This window comes from Aythya ferina, assembly GCF_964211825.1.
Source record: "Aythya ferina genome assembly, chromosome: 19".
NCBI classification, from domain to species: domain Eukaryota; kingdom Metazoa; phylum Chordata; class Aves; order Anseriformes; family Anatidae; genus Aythya; species Aythya ferina.
In genome coordinates this window covers 9,929,227-9,952,683 of record NC_140309.1, presented here as the reverse complement: position 1 = coordinate 9,952,683, position 23,457 = coordinate 9,929,227, and the positions used below count along the sequence as shown (strand labels likewise).

Below are 23,457 nucleotides of genomic sequence, written 5' to 3'. Positions count from 1 at the left end.
GCAATTTTCTGTAGATTTCAGCATCCTCCCTGTGAGGCAGTGAAGTAGCTGAGCATTTTAAAATGCTTCTACAGCTAAATGCTTTTGCAATTTTAACTTCTCCTTTGATCTGAATAGTAGGGAAATTACCTTGGTGAAGAAAGTAACAGCACGAGTATGGTCAAGCCGAGGGGACAACACCATCAGCAGATCATTAAGCAACAGAGGTTTAAATTCCAAATAGAATTGAACGGCCTTGTAATACAGCTCCACATTAGCCACCTAGAAATGAGCAAGGACATATGTTCAGAGCAGAAACCTGATTGCAAAGGAATCCAAATGAAAGATGAACATAAACTTAGACATTCCAGCACAACCAAGCCTCCCTCCCCCCCTTTCTTTCTAGGGGTCCTTTTAGTTACTGTAGTTGATTTGTTTTAAAATTAAACAGCAATATCAAGAACTCCGGATTTTAAACAGACTACTAGTGAATGAAAAGAATGGAAGTACACACATCAAGAATTTTAATTCCTTTCACTAGTAAAGTTATACCTTAGTAATGATATCTTTGAACTGTCCTTCTTTCCAAGCATCTGTTGGGTGATTCATCATTGTGATTATGGCATTATCGTATTCTTCATACTTATCATACAAGAACACCAGTTCAGCCCAGAGATGGGCCTGTTCTGCAGCTCTCAGAACCTAAGCAAAAGGCACATTAGAAATTCTAATTATTATATATATAATTATATTGCTATCAGTGCTTCTCATAACCTTGATGAGCTGCTACTGCAAAAGCTAGGGCACACACAATCCTGAGAGATGTGTTTTAAGTGTCATGTTTAATGGGTCTTTCACCTTGGGGATGTTGACTCTGGACCAGAACAGTTCCAAGTGCTCCCTCATCTTCTGTGGTTTGAACTTGGAGTAAAGAATTGCTAGCTCCGTAAACATTCCCATGTGTGCTCGCTCAAGCCCAAGTGCTGCTTCCAACATAGTTATCAGCTCTTCAAAGTAGCCGCGATCCTAAAAGATACAGTTAAGAGATGTTTCAACATTAGGAACCAACCAGACTCCAGATTTCCAGTCTTAAGCTACATTCTCTACTGGCAACTCTGCCCGTGACTGTAAAATAGCAGTCAACTTAGTTACCTGGTAATAATTGATTAGCTCTTCCAACTCATCTGCATGCACTACAATATGAAGTCCACACATCTGGGCCAGACGGAACTCTTTTCCATCAACGCAAGCAAAGCAGACCTGGAATTGACAATTTTAGTATAGATTATTACAAAAGTTTCTGAAGAGACTACAGCTCTGTAGTTCTTAAGTTATTCAAGCAGTAAGTTTACCTCTTTCCACGTGCGAGTACTGTTTGCTTTCCGAGCTCCATCCACAGCTGCCTGGTATTCACCTAGGTGAACTAAAGTTGAGGCTAAACGGCCAAAGTTGGACACGTTGTTATACAACAGCTTAGCTGCTTCATACATCTTTTCATCGTAACAGCGATCGCCAACCTACAGCGGAACATAACCAGGTTATTCTTGCAGCTTTTCAGACAGACCTAAATAAAATGTGTAGCATTTAAGCCATTATCAAAAATGGAAATGCCTGCAAGGTTCAAAACCTACATATCTAAAGGGATAGAAGTCCCAACACCTCACTGATCAGTGAGGCCTACAGAGCTTGCTGCTAACAGTGGAAAAAAAAAATGAAAAAAAAATCACTCACTTGCTGAATATGTGCGTTGTTGGGCCCATTGATAAACTCCTCTAGCTCTGCTAGACGGTTTGTTTTAGCAAGAGCAAAGATTAGTTCTGTTTCCACATATGACTCCCGGGCCTTCTTGCGTGCCATCTGAAGGTATTTCACCAGTTCTTCCCAGTTTCCTGTAAAATGGAGTTCAGAATGCTTAATCCCCACCACTGAGATCCTTTATGCTTAGGTTATACTACCAGCTCAACCTAGTTTGACATATTTCAAAATATGATGATCCCCAACAATCACGGCTAGCTTTTATACTGTGTGCTACATTCATTAAGCCCATCGTAGTGACCTTAGATAAGTCAACTCTGCTGTTTAACTACATGTAAAGACCACCTTATAAGCAACTGCTCTGACAGAAGTCTCCAGCTGGGTAAAGAAGGTAGTCATAAGACAACTGATGATTCGCAAATAGAATATAACTTTTCCCATTCTTTAGGGCAGTCTTTAAGGGTCAGATGACTGCTTGAATCAAGAGACAGGTTTGACAGAACTGCTTTTGGAGCAGATCACGCAAAAGAGCTCGGCAACATCAACAGCAAAGACTTAAATAAAATGTAATCATACCACTGGCATTGGCAGCTTGAACAACTTCCATGTACGAGGAAGGATCATCTGCTTTAATATACGAGTCAATTGCTTCTTTTACCATTCCTTTCTGAAGCTGTGCTTTAGCCAGCTGACTCCACACAGCAGGCTCATTGCAGCGTTCAGCAAATTCATACGCACGATCCAGGTTTCCAATGTGCTCTATTAATACCTACAGAAAGGGTTGCCATGATCAGTCACTACCTATGAAGGTCAATTTTACCATACACGAAGCTGCGTTTCACATTGCAATTCCTCAGTGAGTCCACACTGAATGTTGGTTTTACTTCATAGGACAAAGACACCAAGCAGCTTTTGGTGCCAACTGGTGTTAAGTACCAAAGTCACAAATTAACAGCAAAGTCCTTGTGTGAGGATGCACATTGCAAATTTACTGCAGACAAACTTTAAGATACCTGTACAGCTGACGTGTTGACATCAAATTTCCTGAAGATGGCAAACGCCTCCTCAAAGAGCTCGTTACTGATAGCTATATTGGCTATGTCTGGGGCATCATAGTTATCCAGGCGATTGATGTATTCCATGACACGGGTGCGATCAGCCTTAATAGCTGTAAGAATTAGAAGGTTCTGCAGATTCCTAAATGAAGAAAGAAAATAGTAGTACATAAATCAAGTAATGATCAAGACATTCACCCTCCCCTCTGGAGAAGTTACTAGTTAATTTGCTGTTCCACCTTAGGGCAGCTCAACACCTACATCAGGTATAAATTCAAGTTTCTTAAACTCAAGGTTGACATTACATACCTGTGCTCACTGAACACAGAGTTATCAAGAACTATTTTCTCCAACAGTTCAATAAGCTCGTTAGGAAGATCTGCAGTCATGAAGGCCTTCACAGTGACAGACACTTCCTCAGGATCCTGGGTCTCTGACAACGCAGTCTGTACAACCTGTAGGCAGAGTCAAGCCATTGACACGTCAGGTAAGGCAGGTACAAGCCAGTCAAGGTAATACATCACAGACTGTTAATATTTTATCAGCTATACCTGGTCAATCAGTGGTCTTCTGTAAGGGTTGCTTTCCAATAGCACACTGGCCCACAGTTCAGGGTCTTTACGGCGAACCAAGTAACGAGAAAGGCTTTTGAAGAGGGAGTTCTCATTGCACACCTAGTGAAAAAGCAAAGCCTTTTCAGATTGGAGTCACAACTACTGGAGTCTACCTGTGGACACACTAATTGTAATTCAACATCAAATAAACCCCCTGAGATGGGAGCTAGAAATCCAGGGCTTTGATACTTCCATTAGCCTCCCATTCTAGGATTTCCGGAGCAATCTCCCATTTCTCGTTCATCTACAGGGGACATTCAAATAGCTACTTATTTGACTACAAGTGAGCACTTCCTAGCTTAGTATTTTTCAGGAAGTAAATGTTGTTGTCAGCAATTATCTTGAAGTACCTATCCCATGATATTCAGGTTAGAACTTAAACCATGAGTCAGCTGCCTTGGCATACATACATTGATGAGTTCCAAATCGCACTGTCCACGCTCATAAGCCACACAGGCCAGGTGAGGGTCCCTCTTCTCACAGTACTTGCCAACAACGCGGCTATCATAGTAAGGATTCTCACGCAGGAATCTCTCCGGGTTGTTGTTGCTATCAATGTATATTTTGGCCAACGCATTGTGAGTTGCAGGCTCCTCACAACCCTCGTGAATTCTTGCTTCCAGCCAGGGCAGAAGCAATTTCAGCCTAGAAAGAAGGTAGTTTTGGATTAGAGGTTGAATAGGTATCCCCTCACACATTTTCTTCATTATGGACTCTAGTGTAGAAGAGTCAGTAAATAAACCAGAATTACAGAGTACTCCATTCTGGCCTGAATTCTGGTTCACTATTACAATGGGATAACTTCTTGACATTTAAGAATCACATACTAAAGCAGCTCATTATCTCAAGACTACTTAATGGGGGTCCTCACATCAGCCAAGAATTACAGCAGACTTCTACTGCTTTCTCGCCCAAAGGCACCTTCTGGTTATCTGTCAGTACCAGGGTTAGTTACATACTGAGGATGCACACAGATAGATGAGCGTATCAGTATCAAGAGACTTGCAGACGTTCAGTACCTGTTTCTCTTCTCAACCTCTGCAACAAGTTCATCAGTTGAAAATTGGCCTCTCACAACAAGGATAAGGTTCTTGATCACATCTTCAGAGCAATCCACATCAAGCAGTCCCCCGATAACAACAGGCAGGCGGCTTGGGTTCACCTAAACAAGATAATTTTAAGAAATCAGCATGTTGTCATGCAGCAGAGTCAGAACTTATCCCTAGAAATACACATGAAGGCTGCTTGCTCAGAGTGACCTCATCTTCCTGCCCTATCTCCTGAGGATCCGTACAGGCTTGAAAAAAAAAATTAAAAAAAAATCAATTCTCCAGTCAGCAGGGGTTCGTAACACAGTTAAGCGGCTCACTAGCGCTCAGCCCCCATAGGAAGAGCTCCTAAGCAAGCCAACTTGTCCCTGCAATAAACAGTAGAGGAGAATCTCCCACCCTCCCTGCCCCAAAGCTGGAAGTTAAAATTATGCTAAGAAACCTCTAGTTCCTCTATCAAGAGTTCCTCCTTCATGAGGCACATTACTGGGGGGGTTACACTCTGACTGAAGAATAAGTAAGAACTCTGACTCACATAAGGGCTAACTTGCCAAAGGCCACTAACAGATACTTAGATGTCAGTCTCAAGTATGAGGCTTTTTGCTGAATACTTATAAAAACGTTGTGCTTATAGCTGCATACAATACTAGAAAGGTTGATCAGTTTGGCCCATTAAAGCTAAGTGAAAAATTGTAACTTACCTTCTGTACGTAAATCTCAATGTACTTTTGGAGATTATTTCTGTACAGGTACAGCACCAAGTCATGGACAAAGTCAAAGCGATCACACACAATGATGAGCGGTAGCTGGTCAGTGAGTTTAGCTTCCTAGAAGGAGAAGAACTTGTGTAATTTGGTTTTGATCTCAGAGTCAAGCAGAAAGATACAATCAAATTGTTAAAGCAAGCTGAACTTGGAAAGTCCCAAATTCAATGGTCAATCAATTAATGACAGCTTATTATTCGACTTTTTTTTTTTTAAAAAAAAAAAAAAAAAACAATATGCAGCAAGTAAGAATACACCCACATCAGGGCCTACAGCAAGAAGCTTTCTGAAGTTTAACTGTGCTGCTTTGCGTGGCAGGGTCTACAAAATGTTACAACACAGTACAACTATTGTGAGTCTAAGCTATAGGCAGCATTTTTAGTTGCCACTGGTTATTGGTGTGCAGGATTAGCACTCTGGGATTTCAAAAAAGACATTTAACCAAAACTAAATTAAGTTGTGGACCATAATGGAAAGCTTCCACACAGAACTGACTCCAAACACCAGGTGTCCTGTGATACCTTGTAGCACTGGATTTAGGGAACAGTGAGAATTAAGCTAGTAGTCATACTGAAATTGTTAACCAGATTAAGTTATCTAGAACTATTCCACTTTGAGCATAAGGTTACAATCGTTACAATACAGAAGCTCATCTACATGGTGGACACCAGTCCAGACACGCATTTCAGAGCACTTATTTGAACATGCACATCCCAGAATATAATCCTACAGATACAAATTGTAGTTAAGGAGTTTACACAGGGAGGCCTGTACTGGGAGATTTACCTGGTACATGTCCTGCACATTCCAGACATGGAACAGCACAAAAAACAATAGCTTTCATCAGGAATTTGACAGCTTGGTAACTTATCTTAGGTGGCTTGGTCATTTTACATACCTTACACCTCAGTGACACCAGTTTATTTTACAGAATTCTCATTTGAAGTGTTTTGCCATCTTCAGATGTGATCAGCAAAATCTAGGACTATGCTATATAACTGACAAACGTGAAGGCAGGAAATGTTCCCAGATAAAGTTTTCCCCTCCCACATTGTTTCCAAGATATTTCTAGTAACGTTACATTTGTCAACAAGCTCAGCACTAATAATGGGCTACAGAATGGGAACTTCTTCAGAACTATGTTAGAGAGGTGCTCTGAATCCCAGCAGGAACAGTCAGCGTGTATTTACACAGACTGGCATTATCCTAGCAGAGCTAAACTGCAGTTCACCTGGCTGAAGTTTCAGAAAGTGTATAGAAGTAAAACGAATGGATAGATCAACCTTGAACTCTGAAAGCATTCATGCAATTAACTGACACCAACACAATCCACACTGTCCAAATATTACCTTGAGGAAGTTTTTAACACGTTCTGGATCATAGCAGTTGCTTTCCCTGCAGATTCTTTCTACTTCTTTAATTTGCCCTGTCTTGCATGCAGCTTGAATATACTTGAAGTGCACATCTGGATCCTGGCTGAAGTTTACAATAGAGCCCAGGAAATAAAACAAACCTTGAAGGAAATGGTCAACATGTTATTTTGCTAGTACTTAAGTTGGATGAGTATTAGCTTGTGGGAAAGCCTACCTAGTTTTGATTACGTGAAAATCTGAAATTGGACTAGTGTAGAAGCTTATAAAGAACTTTTAATTCAAGTATTGCAATTATTTTACAAAGACCAGATGCTCTAGCCAAGCTGTACCTGTTGTTCTCCATGTATTACATAGACTAGCATATCATATGCAACTTTGATGAATAGTAATGTATTCCCATCAATTGGGATAGATCAACTTTGTTGAAATAATATCCAGCACGTGCCTTCCTTACACCCCTACACAAGAGCAAGGAAGGGTTCCAAAAATCAGAAGTAGTTGGGTCCAAGCCACACTCGCAACCTTTCACCAAAACAAGCACACAGTGAAAAGCTGCTTACCACAACTCGCAGCTAAATCTCACTTAATCAAGTCCTATGTGCCATCAGCTTTAAGCGACTTGGAAGTCACTTGCCTGAAGTAATCAACGTTGTGTGTATGTTTTTCAGAAAAAGCACACTATGCAAGAAATCCACCCATAATAGCACCACATTCCATTAACCATCCTCCAAATCCTTCATGTATACATGTATGAAAAAGTGAGCACTAGTTCCTTTTGCTAAAGACAGGAGCATGAACTTACCTTCAAAGCTCTTGAAGGACTCAAAGAGCTCAATAAGCGACTGTGTTGACAGTTGTTCGTGGTATTTTGAAGCTACCTGGACACAGATCTGCAGGTTCTGACGAATGTTAGCAGATAACATAGCACGCAGACACTCCAGTGAGTCTTCTACTGATAAGGAGCCAAAATAGTTCACTAACCACTGCAAAAATACATAAGCCATTTTAGACTCAAGTAAAACACTACACTCTGAAGTCAAAGTGGAAAGAAATCGTTAATTTCTTAGCTTTTGATAGATTCAGGAAATTTGATTTTATACCTCAGGATTGAGAAGATGAGTGTGAACTACTGCACGCTTGATGTCGTACAAGTCTGTGAAGTGTTCGAGTGCTCTCTGCAGCAAGCCAGCTTTCTCACACAGCTGAGCTATGTGAGCCCGGTCATAATGAGTAAACATTTGGTTTCCCAGGATAGCATCTGCAACCTAGAAGTAATAACAGAAAGTTTCATTTAGCTCCTACAGCACTGTCACAATTCAAATGTGCAGCTCCCCATAAACAAGACTTTCTAGCTTGAGAGAAACTGTATTTCAAGTGTAGCAAAGAAGCCAAGAATTAACAGTAACACTCACAGCAGTTCTATGCAATTGAGCAATTCAGAAATGATCTGAAAAGAAGAGAAACTACCTTAGGGCTTTGAAGCACCTAAAAAATATAACAGAATTCTAGCTTTACAGTTGAAGCAGAGATGCTTTCAAGATTTTAAACATTGATCAGTGGCATTTGATATGGACCACAAACTAGAGGTTCGTCTAATTCAGTTAAAATTGCAAAGTATACCTGAGGCGCATGCATGAGGTTCATCTCAAGTAAACGTGTTTGCAGGGGACCTTCTGAGGGACGATTATTCTTTAGTGCATCCAGCAAGAAGGCTGTACATTGCTGAATTAAGTTATATTCCATAAAGACATCCACAATCTGCAAAAAAGATTAGGCTTCTGACTTGCAATTGAAAGCACATTTAGACAAAGCAATATTAAGGGCAGCTTCAAACATATCAAGCTGTCACATTGTGTTCTTAAAACTAGGCAAGAAACTGCATTGTCCCAGTAGGGTAAACCCAAACAAACAGTTCAAAGTATTTTCCATGAAGTATGGAAGAGGAGTATGGCTCCTCTTAGCAATTTATCACCTCGGGAGTTAACATGTAACAGCAATAAAATTATTTACTTGTGTTATGTCTGCAAGAGGCTCTTCATCTTGAACAAGCATTTGTGCAAACTGCTGTCCTTGATCAGGGCTGATTCTCATTACGTTCCTCAGCAAGAAAATCCAGTCTGGAGTATACCCAACCTGAAGAGAGAGTGAGAAGTAGTAACTCAGCAAGAACACAGAGCTCAGTAAAAGCTACTGTCAGTAGCTTACACAAAGCAGTCACAATTTCCCCATTTGGAGGAGGCTACACAGGGAGGGATGCAGGGATACACGTAAGAAGTCTAGGAATAATTAGCAACAAAACTTTGGACCAAAAGAGGCAATACAAACTCTAAGATGCCCCCAAGAATACTTCTAGTAATTGTAGAGCATACATAAATTATTCCTAAATATAGAACAGGCATAGCAACTTAGTTTCCTCTCACCTTCTTAGCATACAAAACAATCTTCTGGACTTGTCCTGTTTCAGCAAAACACTGAATGACTTTGTTTGGAACATTGGCTCTCAGGTAGACACTAAGTGCTAGCGTAGGATCTACAGATTTCACGAGATCTCCCAGCTCCTCTGAACATTCCAGCTGTTTAAAAGAGATAAATACAGTAAGCCCACCCCAACAGTGTCATGATGAAATGTGTTTCATTTGCATCTCATTTGTCTTGCTTATAGGATTTCCTTAAAAAGAATAACAATAATCTAAGGCCAAGCTTGATAGAGTTATCTGACGCTTTCATCTACAGGAACGTTTCTTAGGTTGGTCTGACAAGAGTCAGAAATGCATTTGTAGGGCTAAAAAGAACTAGGTTATCTGATATCAGCCTGTTTCTTCAGCTAATTACAGAAATCTAAATGCAGCTCAAAGTAATCAATTATTTGATGACACAGTGCATTGAGGAGTTGCCCAGTTGAGCTTTCCTCAAAAAAAAGCACTACCAGGCAGTTATCTTCGAGTACCTAAGAGGTATCTATTCCAAATTTACCTTGTCTTCTTTTAACCATTTCTCCAAGAGCTGTTTGCGTCCCTGCTGAAGAACTGGTCTGCAGAGTTCCAGCGACTCATACTTATTCAGCTGCCCTTGGTCAAGCAGAATACCAAAGTACTGGAGTAAAGGAGAAGTCTGTCCTGGCTGAGCTGGAACACTCTGGAACCGACGGATGGTGTCTGGAGTACGCAGGATTCCCTGCCAGAAATAGAGATGCACTTTAGTTTCCTGTTCTGCTATTGTGGCTTGGCAAGATTTCCTCCAGAAAGCTGAAGTTGGAAATGCTTACTGCAGCAACATTATGTTTTGCCAACCCAGAAAACAGTCAGCAGTACCACTGAGCATTGCATTTGAGATGTTTTAATAGAAGATGTGCAATAGTAGCCTATTAAATCTGTATTGCTGCTGGAACTAGTTTAACATCATAGGACTGTCCTACAGAATTAAGTCATTCTTGTTCTTGCAAGCAAGTTCCTCTCATCTGAATTTACTATGCTAAACAATCTCCAGCCTTAGTGAATCTTCAATCTTAGCATCTCTCCATTTTATTCTGTTTACAGATGCAGCCTCAGTTAGAGGTTGTCATTTCAAAGAGACTTTTCCTGTCATTGGAGGGATTAAAATTTATACCAGAAGCATTAAGTCACATAGCCATTGCTTCTTTCAGTTCCTTCCCCCCCTCTATAGACTTCATACAAGCTTTAGAACCTTCCAGCATTTAGAACATTCCAGTACTCTCAGCACACAGCATACTGGATCTTCATGGGAATGTTAACAAGTACTACATTAGGACAGGTCTCTGATCTTGCCACTCGGATGAATTCAGAGAACTTTCCTGAAGCATGAAGCTTAAGCCAGCAGAGTTCAGTACTATTCAAACTGTTCGTCCTTTACCTTTGGAGCATTAGCTGCCACTTTTGCTGCCTCTGAATAGTTCCCTTGTGCAAACAGTGCATTGAATTTTCTAGCAAAAAGTTCCTCAGCTCCAGCCAGGTTGTTGCGGACAGCCATTCGTAAAGCCAGGTCAGGATTCTGGAGCACATTGGTGATGTAGGGAATAATATTCTCTTCTTCCACACATACTGACAGCACCTGAATAAATGATTGAGGAAAACTTTCAGTTAGTCCAAATATAAGAGGAGAGGCAAGTGCTAAGTTTACCTCTAAACGGAAAGCTACAGCATACACTGAAATGTATGGCTCAGAACATGCAGACTTGAGATGTCCTGAATGTGGAATTTCAAGTTAGCATATTTAAGACTTCATTAGCAGGTGCTCTGTGAGAGGGTAACATCCGCCCAAAACAGAAATACATTCTAGTTCTATCCTCAACAGGAAGAGGGTGCTTAGATCCACTGACTGTCATTACAAAAAAAAAAAAAAAAAAAAAAAAAGGTAAAAAATGCAGACAAGCTGCACTCCTGTTCAGATATCTGATACTATCATGCTCCTCACTCTGATATTCTGCCTTGTTCATTCATGTAGACTTTCAGACATCAATAAGAACACTGTAGCCTATCATTAAAGGCCAGCTGGATTGGCTAAGCAAGTAGTTTCCAAGCCAAGCTTTCTTACTTGTCCCTTTCTGTTTACTCCTATAATTCCGGCTGTTGCTTCATGCTGGGCAGTAACAAATATGGTCTCTCCACTGATTCTGTTCATGTAGATACAGGTGCCAGTTTCCAGGTCATACAAGTGGATATAGCCATACTTTGTTATCAGAAACACCACATCATGCTTGTCACTTATCTGCAAGACAGGAATAGATTAATCAGATTTGGTATTGGATAAAACGAGTAAGTAATTTTTAGAATTGGACAGCTGTGCCATTTCAGGAGGACTAGAAGTGCTTTTTTTTTTTTTTTTCCCCAGCTGAATACTTGAGTACTCTCATAGCAGAATCAAATTTTAAGAGTTTGGAAAGCAGTTAAATATACATGAGTATTTGTTCCATATATAAGAACAAGCTGTCTTTGAATCTGCTTGTCCCCAAGTAGATTCAAAATACAAGCAGATTCAAGATACTTTAACTCTACTAAAGCAGGAGCAGAAACCACACCAGTTAGTTTAGTGCCAAACCTCAGGTTTATATTGGCCAACTAACTGCCAGTGCCCTGCTTCACAATCATATCCACTGAGGGAAGCTACAGATTTGTTTTTATGTGCAATTATCATACCTGCATTGCAACAGGAAAGTCATTTTGTGCTTCCGGAGGAAAGAAGACATCCACTGCTTTCTTTGGAAACGGCTGATTCCCGGTCGGTGGTGTACCAACTTCAATGATATGCAACTGTGCAATAGGTAAGATTAGTCCGTCAGTTCCCACATGACTCACAGAACAATAGACTTTAACAATAAAGATACAGCAGTTCTTCTGCTGCTGACCCTTAATCCCAAAATTATGCAAGCGGAGGAGCTAAGCCAGCCTTCCCGAACATTTGCACAGGCATAAGGTGTAACATGCTGTATTCATTCTCAGTTGTTTTCCTCATCTATGGAATGTGATCTTTAGTTATCTCTAGATACTTAGAACTTTAACGATTCCTTTAGATCACTTTTTCTGCACTCTTTTGACTTGCTTAACATATTGACACAGTTCATATATTTCTGACATTTATATTTATTGCTAACTAGCCTGGTAACACTAGCATTTAATTTTTTCATCCAATAATTTGGAAGTTAAGCTTGGTACTGGGGATCAGCAAAGAGATTACAACAGCTTTTCCCTTAAGCTTTGCTTGTGAAGGCACATCCTTCAAGCAGCTAATTAGCTTGCCAGTCATGACACATCACCTCACTTCATGACTGGAACAGACTTCTCTACTTCAGGTAGCCCCCGCTGTGAAGCTGTGTACGCCCCAGTTTTCATGTACACTGAGGAATAGCATCCAGACTGACACCTTTTTCCTAGAGGCAAATTTGTGCATTAAACCACTTGTTTTCCTGGAGGCAGATGACCAGGATGAGTTATTAAAGATTAAAGCATGTTTAAAACCAAGTCTTACCTTACCCCCAGCTTGCCCTCTTACTGCAAAACAGAAGAGAGTGGACTCTTCAGCATTTCCTTCCATCTTGAACTGCGCAAAGCTGGCTGCGTGCCCCTCAATCGGTTGTGACACTTTTCTATCTACAGAATAGAGCTGCATTGCTCCCACAACACGGTTTTGCTAGAAAAGACAGAACAAGAGTCAGAAGTAGCAAGCACATGGTCAGCAAAGTCCTCTAAGTTAGTGTTCGCAAATACGTTGTAATATTAAGCTGAAGCTTAATAGCTATTAAGAAGAAATGGCTGAAGCTATTTCTTCTTAATGCCATGCTTTCTCTTACAAATATATCACAGCAGATTAACTTTTTATGTGTTTATACCAGTACTGCAAGATTTTCAGTTACACATAAGATTTTACGATCAAGAGAAGCACTTGTGTTCCAAACAGTATTTTAATAGTCCTTCAGAGTAAAGTACCTGTGCAGATATGCCAGTCAGCAGCAGCCACTTCTGCTTGGCATCAGTACGGTAGTTGATGATCTGGCAGCCAGCAAGACTCGAATGGCGATCAAACATTTTCACGGGCTGGGACTCCCCCTCCATGCTCCAGTGGTAGACTGCATTATCCGTTACAAGGGCAACAGTATTCAGAGAGATCCACTTCCAGAAGGTGACATCATCTGTCATTGTATGAGCCTTCATCTTGCTCTTCATCTCAATGTTGAATATTTGAAGTGTTTTCCCAGCTGAAAAGCATGACATTGTTAGCCAGGTGGCAGTTTTCACCTGTTATTTCAAGCAGTGGTTAAAAGCAGAAGAGCTGCAGTATGATGCTAAACACTCGTGAAGTTTTTAGAAAATGCTATGATATATTGGCAATGTCATTCAGTGATCAGCTACTAATTCTAACCAGACCACATTCCTAATTTCACTACCACGTAATTGTATGCTTTCTGGTCTGAATTTGCCATTACTGACCGACCAAACAGATGTGGAAAACAGCTTGGTAGGAAACAAAAGCTTCAGCGACACAAGTTGTATGATACTTCATACATCAAAGCCAGGTTAAAGTAAAGCTAAGTGTCTTGAAAGTTGCAAGGAAAGCTATGCCAGTGTCATTAAAAATGATGTCCACATCTGTTTCAAGTATAACAGGGCATAACACAGGAAGGTCAGGCTGGCAGAGCCTTTCCTAATTGAGACTCACTAACCAACAGCCATTAAGTTGCACCATCGGGATACACAGAGCTACTGGCTGCAAACCAAACGAACACACACTGTGCAAGGAAAGGACTCTAGTGACCAACACAAGCTCTAAGAGGTAAGAGGACAAGTTATTTCAATTACACACAATGCTGAATACATACATCGTGAACAGCCACCTGCAATCACTTCTACCAGAGTTTTTACAGCGCAGTGGTATATAAGATATCATTTCTTCCTGTTGAATAGGCAAGGAGGGTTCTGACCGAGCTCTGCTAGTTTTAGGAGGTAGCTACTTAAGCACACTCTACTGTAGCATAAAAGGAACATTAAAGACATAAAACTAAGTCCAGGTCAGGGTCTCTGTTAAGGTTGCTAGCTGTATCTCAGCTTGATAAAGCCAAAGCCATACGGACAAGTGCCTTCACTCAGCAAGGACTAGTTCAGGTGAAAGCCACCATTACTTCAGCCCACTGAAATATGATGCAGAGCCAGAAGTTTCTCCAGAGCTTGGAGAAGGGTGTCCAGTAGTGTTACTCAAGCTACAGGCTAGCCATTTATTTCCACGTCTAGTGCAGCTGAAGCCTTAGAGTGAAGGGATATTAGATTCAGGTAGCATCTATCCTACATGCTAGAGCAGGGATATTAACAGCCAAAAATTAGATGCGAGTCTAAAGGGCCAGTCCTGTTTATAAAAAGCTTAATATCAAGAACTCGATAGTCTAAAAGTGCCCTGAGTTTGAATGGATTAAGTTTCTAAATCTTAAGGATTCACTTGTTTGAGAGGGCATGAAAAAATCTCTGAATTTAGGCTTTCAGTTATTTAACACCACTGTTCAGCCACGTCCACCATAAACCTGAGTCATTCGATTCTGCTTTCTCTTTTCATAGAACAGGACAGTAACTGGTACAGTCAGTCGAGATAACTCACCATCTGCACACACAAGAGAGCATTAAAGTTGTGACAAAACAGTAGGACAGTATTAAAATCAAACTTAGGTAATATTGAACACATTTAAATATTTCCATTGGCAATATATTAATTTATAGTAATAGAATATTTGAGGCTTCCTGGGAGGAAGAGGCTGACACTTCTGGAGCCTCCAAAGGAATGATTGTTCTGTGTATTGGCAGAGATAAGGAGCGAGCTGACCTTGTGCTTCGTGCACTACACAAGTCTTCCACGGATAGTTTTACTTTCTCTATCAGGGGCTGATACAATAAATATGCACCAATCAGTGCATCAGCCTTGTGCAGCGTGGCAAAGACTACAGCCTCTGCAAATATTTCCCCTCCTCCCCAGCCTTAGTTTTCTACTCTGTACAGAGAGGTTCAGCTGATGGATCCTATACACTCAGGAGATCAGGTCTCACTTCCCCTAAGAGGATTCCAGGCTAGAGACTCCAGAAGTAGCCCAAAGCTTGAACTTTCCTTCCAGCTCTCTGTGCTCTGAAGCCATAAATACTCTCACTGGGCAGCAAAAAACTCATCCAAATGACAAGCAAACCAGCGGCAAGCTTTAACTGAAACTTATTACCCAGCTACCTTCAGAGTAACCGAAAAATCACTGAACTTAAGCTCCCATTAAGCTGTGGAAAATTGGTAAGGGATCCTCCCACCTAAGTTGCCTGACAGATTTAAGTCAGTCACAAACCAGTACTACAGAAAGCTCTGCAGTGACTCCACGCATTTCTTTTCCATACCTTTTAATGCAATAACTTTACTGGCAGGGTTCATGATAGCACTGTCGGCTGAAATCGGCCTCCGAATGGGGTTGCTGGGGTCGTTCATGTCGATGATCACCACTTGCGCCTGCTCTCCCACCTTCTCTCTTATACAGATGAATTTGTCAGACTCCATCGTCAGAGTGCTGAACCCGATGTTTGCTGGGTTGATGCCCAGGTTTTGGAGCTGGAAAAGAAGAAGGTTTGGCATTAAATTATTACCTCAACACAGCCACCGACAGCTTTGGGGGAAGCTGCAGGAGAAGCCAGGCCTCCTGTATCCTTCCACCACAACACAAACCAAAAGCACGTTACCCACAAGAGCCGTGACACCAGGATCCTTGCCCACCTTCAGTTATGCCCAGCAGGCTTTTTGGAGCCCCGCAGTGTTCAGGCACTTGGTACCTTACCTCCAAGGTCTGTTACAACTTATTTTTTCAAGAGCCCAGCCTCTCAAATGGTTTAAGGCACATGGCAGTTGCCTGCTCCTGTTAGCAGTGCTAGTCACAGCCTCAGTACCCACTCGCATCAGCTTTGCTTCCAGAGCCCTCTGTCACTCCACTTGAACTCGGCAGCTATCACTATTTCAAGCTTAGCGCCACACGTGAGGGGCCTGAGCTTTATCTTTATCCTTGCAGAGTTAAAAAAAGCTACCTGTCTCGCAGTTAGCCCAGCCCTCTCTGGCCGCGAGGCCTTGCAGAGCTAACAGCTACGAAACAGAGCCTGCTGAAAGCAGCAGTGGCTCACCTGCAGCCTTCCTTGGTACGCCGGGCATCTACAAAGCATCTCCTTTCCTGCTGAGCCAGCCTGCTGCTGTGAAGCTTTACATGCCTACCTTTACATGGCACTTCTAGCACAGCTTGCAGCAAAACACAGCTCAGGCAACGCCACTGCACTGTGCTTGCAGACTGATGGATCAGGATGGCAGTACTGAGACAAAGCTGTACTTCTGTTGTTAAAAATGGATAAAATTGGTTACTTCACATCACAGACACATGTCCAGCCTGTGGCAGGCATCCCTTAGAACCACAGGCTCACTTTTCTACCACTAGAGGAGTCAGCCCTCCTCCTAACACCTCAGCCTTTTTAGGAGACCCCCTGAGCTCCAGGCCCCGTCCCGCTGCCCGGAGGGGCTGGTTGCTAGCTCTTCTGAGCCATTTCAGCGTCACTGTGCTAATCTGCAGCACCACACCGAGCTCTTATCAGCTGTGCTCCGAAGGCTTGGAGGTGACCACGCCTCAGCTGCTCTGTTCCAGCGGCTCCTGATAGAGAGGGGGTGTTACTGCACTTCCCCTTTGCCCCAGGGAGCAAGCACCACCTCCCTGTGCCAGGTTAGCAGAACTTCACAAGGGGCATTGCTAACGACAGGCTCTGTCAGCCAGGGCATCAGGGCAGCCAGATCTCAGTGCATCTTGAAGTACAGGCTCAAAAGCAAGGTGGTTTTAGTGCCCTGTGTTCACTGAAGATGAGTATTTCTTGAAAATGGTTCAGCCTTCGGTTCTCCAGGCACCCTGCATGCAAGTCCCTTGTCCTAAAGGGCAGCACTTTGTTACAATTATCTTGCCAGATGGTAAGACGGGAAGCAGGACAGATTTAAGCAAGTTACCGTGACTGCCCAGTTGAATCCTGTCTTGGAAAAATGGCCACCTACATCCCCTGCAGCTCCACGCACTGAGCTCAGTCCCAAGAGAGCTCCCCTCACACCCAGCCACTTCCAGGTGAAGGAGCCGTGTTTTAGCTGGCTCTCCTAGGGGAGAACTGTCTTGATGCTGGAAATTGAGCCCTGCCTCCTGGACGGGGCAGAGCTCTGCTGCTCAGATCGAGGGGGGTGAGGTCCAGTGCCCCAGAACCTGAGCACAGGTCCTCCAGCAGCAGGGATTCACTTGCAAGGTTTCAGATTTCCACGTCACACCTTCACTCAGGTGTTCTCCAGGCTGAGCACTGCCAACTGCAACTGGTCCCATCCCTGGGGGAAGAGGTTTGGAGTCCTACCAGCTTTGTCTGGAAGAGACCTCCTAGGACAGGGCATTTCCTTCTACTCAGCTGCAAGCTTCACAAGCGCTATTTCAGTCGGCAAGCACAGCTTCCTCGTTAGAGGAGGGCCCTCTCAGAGGGCTGAGGACTCCGCCCAACTCGCAGCACTCTGCCCAAATGGACATGAGCAGAACAAACCCAAGCACGTCCCGGCAGCTGGCAGACCTCTTTGGGAGGTCCAGACTTGACCACTGGGTCAGAGTTGCTTGGATGTTGCAGGATGGATTTATCTTAACTGTGCTCAAAGTGCCACCTGCTAGGTGTCACACCTGAGGTAGCCAGCCCTGGTTAGCAGTGGGGATGTGGTCCTTCACGAACCTCATAATATTTTCTGAGGCTAGACAGTTCTTTGTAACAGATTCAGTTGGCAGGGGAGTTCTGAAGCAAGCCTGGAGCAGCTTTCTGATGGAGCTGTGACCTTTTCGAGGTCTTTAAGTACCCAAGTTCCTCCTGCTAAGATCTAATCTTTTAACCTCAACAGATCCCATGAACCAAGTTTGCTTCAAGCCCCGAGCCAGGCAGGTTACCCCCATCGGGATGACCTCAGCAGTGGCTTGCACAAGAGCTTCAGCAGCCAGGAGTGCCACCTGCCTCGTGGTAACTTCTGGCCCTGCTCAGCCCGATGCACAGAGCTCTCCAGAGGCCGGACTTGCCGGCAGTATCAGTCACTCCCTTCCCCAACCAGGCTAAAGTTCAGGTGGCTCAGGCAGAAGCATTTGTGAAGCTAAGCAAACAGAGACTGAGATTATTATTAGGAAACATGACAGGCGTGTTTCTTTGGAGGCTTTTATTATGAAGACTTCACTACTACTCCACGTACGAGCTGTAGTGCAGACTCAGGAGTTAGAAGGGCACAGGGTTCTACAGCAGGGTTTTTTTTTTTCCCTTAAAGATAGGAAGAAGAAGGAACCAGCCACCACTCTTGCTTTACGCTATGACAATCGCTTCCTTGGCTTTCATGGAAATACAAAAGCAGAAATTGCTGGCTGTGCTTGGGCAACCAACTTACAGCTCAAGTTACTTTACAGCAACGTGTGCTGGAGCTGAGTGGTGCTGCTGGCCCGAGGCACGCAGAGCAGAAAACATTCGGCCCAGGAGCCGCTCTGCAGAACAGGCTGCTGCAAGGCCACAGCCCCGAGGGGCTCCTCCAGCTGCAGGTCAGGTGGCGAATGGAAGCGTGGTGGCTGTGTTTGTGTGGAGGTTTGCACTGCCACATTCCTCACAGATGTTCCTGGCACCTCACCCAGGGAAGCTGCCGCGCTACACACGCCTGCCACCAACCTGAAGGGCAGAACTGCTGACAGGAGCCGCTGCGCCGACCCCTTCCTGGAACATTTGCTTTCTTTCTGACACTTTGCTTAGCTGTCAAATAATTTCTCCTTGCCTACGAGGAAGGGCACAGAAGCGCTGAGCTTGCGTTTCACCTCGGCTCTCACACAACAGGATGTGAGCGCTGCTCTCGGAGCCACGAGCAGCTGCTGAGCCCCTGCCCAGAGCCTCCTTATCTGCCTGCAGCTGGGAAGTGCCAGCCAACAGACACGTTCCCAGCCTTTGAGGAGCATGGAGGGGTTTGTTTGGTTTAAATAAAGCACCTCGCTGCGCAGCCAGTCACGGTACTGCGAGCACAAGGCCGTGTTTTCCTGAGCTCTGATAGGGCCAGGCAGGCACCAGGCTGCACTTGTGCTGCTCGTTTCGTTCCAGCCGTGATGCTCAGCTAACTTCTCACAGATTTATACCCAGGTTTATTTTATACCCAGGCTGACCCCTCAGAGCTGCTGACTGCAGTCCCATAATGCAGAAACCACCATGAGTTAAGCTCTGAGGCACTTGGTGTGTATCAGTGCAAGGTAAGAGCCACAGCATGCGGCCGGCTAGGAAGTCATGCTTGCAGCAGATAAGAGACCTCTGTAATGTTGAGGAACCCTTCTACATCCTTCCTATCCCCTGCCTCACCCCAGCAGGCTGAGGTACTCATCCGGTCCCGGCGCCACGCTGCTTACAGGCCACAGCCGAGCCCCCACCTGCCCAAATCCAGGCACGGCTGCGATCACCGGCACCTGCTGCGAGGGGACGTGCTCATGAAGCACTTAGCTAATTACTCCCATCCAATTAGCTGACACACTCTTTGGGTTGTCTGGATTCTTCCTTCCAGACTCTGCCCTACACCTCTGCAAGAACATCCCAAGCCCATGGGCTTTAGGAAATAACACCCATGAAGCTGGGTGGGAGAAACTCCCCCAAAACAGTGCAGGGCACAGCAGTGCTGCCTTCACCCCGACTTTTTGAAATACCAACACTTCGAAGCAGTGCTGTCATAGCAGAGATTTAGGGGCTACAGATGAGTATTTATTAATGCCTTCAGCCACACCAGCACGCCTGCCCCAAGTTCAGTTTTTCAGTATTTCAGGATAGCGTGGCTGAACTAGGTGGCAAGCTCAGCTCATTCCCTGCTAACTTGTCTCACTCATCAGGAAGCTGTACTCTTAGGAAACATCCGTGCTCCTAAACAAGCAGTTGTTTGTATTTTGTTTTTAATTTCACCCCTCCAGTTCAGAGGCATCAACTCCCAGACTCACTAGCATGGGATCCGAGCAGCCACATTTGCAGTCGCTCAACACGCCACACAGCCTGCTTCCTCATGGCTACTTCGAATAAAAAGCTCCACTATAAAACTTTATGGCAAGAGCCTGGAAGTTGTGATAGCAAGAAATCAAGGTTTCTTCTTGGAAATTCTCAAGGAAAAGTTTCTCCACCACGTGTCGTTGCTGTTCTGTGACAGGGCAGGCATCTACAGTAGACAACACACCGATAACGCCCTGGGTATCTGCAGCTCCTGAGATTCCAAAGCTATGTAATGGCACTCGAGCCTGACAAACAGCCTGAAACCCGACTACACACCTGGATTTTACACTTAAAAAAATACCACGAAAGGTCACTTACACCTAGAGAAAGCCCCCAAGCCACATCTCACTTGGCCAGCCGAGATCTTCAGGGCTGAAGATCAGGAGGAAGCTTTGTACGGTTACCTGACCATTCTCTGACCTGCAGGGGATCCACGGAAAACTGCTGCCAATTAACACCGCCCGTAGCATGATGGTCTTCTAGACTAATTAAGAGCATCTTCTAACCATAGCCTTCCAAAAACCTTCCCATTCACATCCGCCAGCTGCCAGTTTATGAGTAAGGCCCCACTGGGGTACCTTGCTGTGCCATTAAACATTAGCTACACACTTGCAAGCGTTGCGCAAGGCCCCGTGGCAGTTTCCCTCGATGATGGAGGGCAGGCACAGCTCAAGAAATTGCATTATTCGATCCATCAGGACTCCAGAGAACTGATGTAAACATGCTAAAGCTATTCCGGACAGCCAAAACACTGCAAAATCAACACTTCTGCTCTCAGAATCGAGTCCAACAGCAAGTCAGATGTTTCAGCACCCCCCAAAAGGCAAGTTCCTCCCAGTTTTTTCAATGAAACAGAAAGAGGAAGCTCTGTAGTTGCACCAAACCGGAGCATGATGGGCAAGAGCCACGTGCACGCAGGCTCAGAAGGCAGGACAGCAAGTCTTATACAGAGCAGCTCACAGAGGCAGTTGTAGGAGAAACTGCTTAAATCAATGCTCTTTGTGAGATGGGACAGGAGCAGCTAACTCCTTCAGTCCATGCAGGCACATCCCATGACTCGGCCCGAAACCTATCAGCACTCCTGGCGCGCAGCAGATGAGTTTCCTTATGTAATTGTGCTCATGGCACTGGAGACCTGGCACACGCAGGGTTTGTATCTTTAATAACGCATCGCAGATGTGATTCACAGTGCTTTATTAGGAGCTGGGCTACCCCCAGCTCAGTTTCACCTGCGAATAGCAGAACCTTCCCAACACCCAGCTCTAGGCTCTGTGGCTGCCAGCAAATAACATTTTTTTTTTTTAGTGTAACATGGCATTATGGCTATGGCAATTCACACAACAAAAGGAGTATTTTGCAAGTGTTCTTTTATCAAGGTGCCTAGAAATAAAGCTCTTTCCAATTGGGTTAGAAAGAATTCACTGCCCCTCATGTGAGCCATCACTACGTTGGTGCCTGCCCCAGCCAGCCACAAACCACACGCGTGAGCTGACATCCCAGGGCACTGGGGCTACGGGAGGGTTGCCAGGAACTGGACATCAGAAGACCCAACCTAAACACATCAACATAACCTTTATTATACGAGTTCTCCACTAAAATTCCTCCCCAGCAGCGAGGACAAGCTGAGCACCCCCAGAGGTGCAGGAAGCCAGGAGGAGAAGCCCAGCCCGCAGCGCTTCTCCCTGCGCCCATCAGATGCGAGGCCCCGCATTGCACAACCGGGCCACCGCTTCCAGCCCCCTCCCTGTGCTCCGGCTTCACCCAGAGCCACGGCTGTGCGCCGAGGCGACCTCTCGAATCCAACCAGACCCAGGATTTGTTATTCAAATTCGGGATCCGTCCCCGGGAGCTGCCCAAAGCCGCCTTGACGAAGCCGAAGGCTCGCTCGGCTGCCATCTCCCAGCACCCGGCGGGCACCGGCTGAGCCCCGCGGCCCGCACAGCCCCAGCCGTACTGCGGGGCCAGCCTGCGGCAGCGCCGCCGCCGCGCTCCGCCTCTCCGGAAAGCGGCGCCAGGAGCGGCGACGGCGACAAAACCGCCCCAGACACCGCAGGATGGGGAGAGGGGGGCCTCGCCCACACACAGGGGCTGGCAGCGGTACCCCCGGTGCCCCCCTCCCGCCTCACAGGACGGGCCGCGACCCCCCTCACCCCCCCCTCCCGGGGCTCGATGCCCGCCCCGAGGCCTCCTCAGGGCCCTGCGGGCCGCGAGCCCGCCCTCCCCACACGGAAGGTGCCCTTCGGGGCCGGCCCGTGAGGGAGCGGCCGGGCCAGGCCGGGCCGGGCCTTCCCCTCCCCGCCTCAGGCCCCGCGGGGAAGAAGGGGGGGGGGAGCGGCCCCTCGCCCACCTGGAGGTGCTCCTGGAAGCGGATGGGCAGGATCTGAGCCATGGCGGCGGGGCTGCGGCTGCGCTCCGAGGCCGGCCCGGGTTTTGGTAGCGGCTGCGGCGGCGGCTCCTCAGCTGAGGGCGGTGGTGGTGGGGGTGTGGGGGGGAGCCTGGCAATGGCGGAGCGCAGCGGGGCAGCGCGAGCGGCGAGCCGCGGCCGGGCGGAAGCTGCCCCCGCCGGCGGAAGGATCCCGCGGCGGCAGGAAGGGGCCGGCCCTCACCTGCCCGGCGGCACCGGCCTTAAACAGCGCCGGCCCTGGCGGAAGGATACCTGCCCGGCTAGAGTCACGCGTCCTCCGCCGGGCCAATGGGAGCGGCGGAAGGATCCGCCGCCGGAAGGGACTATTTGAGCGCTCCCCCCCCCCCACCACCACCCTCACGGCTTTTTTTTTTTTTTTTTTTTTTGCCACATCATGCGACCGAGGGCCGGCTGCGTCACTTCCGGTCCGCGCCTGCCGCCCCGGCGGGTCACGTGCCGGGGGCAAGGTGACACCGGGAGGTGCCGCCGTGTCCCTCCGCGGGGGGGGGGGGGAGCGGTTGCTATGGAGACGGGCGGGGCCCCGCCGCCCCCTCACGCCTCAGCCGCCCCCCCCCCCCTCAGTGCTCCAAGTGAAAAATAAGCACAAATAAACAATAAAAAAAGCATCCTGGGGGGACGGGAGGTGCTCGGTACCCAGCGTGAGGGTGCGGAGGGGGTGTAGGTGACGGGATACAAATCTACCCTGAGGGAAAGCAGTACTAATTTGCGGGTTTGGGGCTTTTTAAATCAAAATTCAGGCTGTGGGTTCAGTGAAGGACAGCCCCTGGCTTCTCCCAAGGCCCCTGACTGCCAGGTGTCCTTCAGGCGCTGAGCCCTCACCCTCTCCCTTCTACAAGGTACATTTAATAGGTTCCAGCCCAAAAATGAGGCCCCACAGAGCTGCTGCTCTCTCTGTGA

General features: G+C 45.9%; 1 protein-coding gene across 3 annotated transcripts in view; it reads right to left on the bottom strand.

Annotated features, from left to right (window-relative positions):
- The window catches only part of CLTC (clathrin heavy chain), a 29,746-nt gene extending 7,003 nt beyond the window's left edge, over positions 1–22,743 (bottom strand). Inside the window, exons 1-27 of one of the 3 annotated variants that reach the window (XM_084492797.1) lie at positions 22,483–22,743; positions 15,459–15,666; positions 13,030–13,298; positions 12,572–12,733; positions 11,743–11,856; positions 11,141–11,314; positions 10,460–10,657; positions 9,563–9,763; positions 9,010–9,162; positions 8,600–8,722; positions 8,210–8,347; positions 7,690–7,854; positions 7,392–7,572; positions 6,566–6,729; positions 5,154–5,279; positions 4,423–4,565; positions 3,814–4,048; positions 3,341–3,463; positions 3,099–3,244; positions 2,748–2,931; positions 2,311–2,503; positions 1,711–1,868; positions 1,332–1,496; positions 1,132–1,239; positions 838–1,005; positions 532–681; positions 130–261 (exon numbers count right to left, since the gene is read on the bottom strand). In XM_084492797.1, coding sequence (XP_084348923.1) covers positions 130–261; positions 532–681; positions 838–1,005; positions 1,132–1,239; positions 1,332–1,496; positions 1,711–1,868; positions 2,311–2,503; positions 2,748–2,931; positions 3,099–3,244; positions 3,341–3,463; positions 3,814–4,048; positions 4,423–4,565; positions 5,154–5,279; positions 6,566–6,729; positions 7,392–7,572; positions 7,690–7,854; positions 8,210–8,347; positions 8,600–8,722; positions 9,010–9,162; positions 9,563–9,763; positions 10,460–10,657; positions 11,141–11,314; positions 11,743–11,856; positions 12,572–12,733; positions 13,030–13,298; positions 15,459–15,666; positions 22,483–22,524 — 4,323 coding nt within the window. In that variant the 5' untranslated portion in view covers positions 22,525–22,743. Of the gene's footprint in view, positions 1–129; positions 262–531; positions 682–837; positions 1,006–1,131; positions 1,240–1,331; positions 1,497–1,710; positions 1,869–2,310; positions 2,504–2,747; positions 2,932–3,098; positions 3,245–3,340; positions 3,464–3,813; positions 4,049–4,422; positions 4,566–5,153; positions 5,280–6,565; positions 6,730–7,391; positions 7,573–7,689; positions 7,855–8,209; positions 8,348–8,599; positions 8,723–9,009; positions 9,163–9,562; positions 9,764–10,459; positions 10,658–11,140; positions 11,315–11,742; positions 11,857–12,571; positions 12,734–13,029; positions 13,299–15,458; positions 15,667–16,226; positions 16,281–22,482 lie in introns of those variants that run through there. The other 2 variants (XM_084492799.1, XM_084492798.1) reach the window with 2 other exon arrangements.
- Between the last annotated feature and the right edge of the window lie 714 nt (positions 22,744–23,457).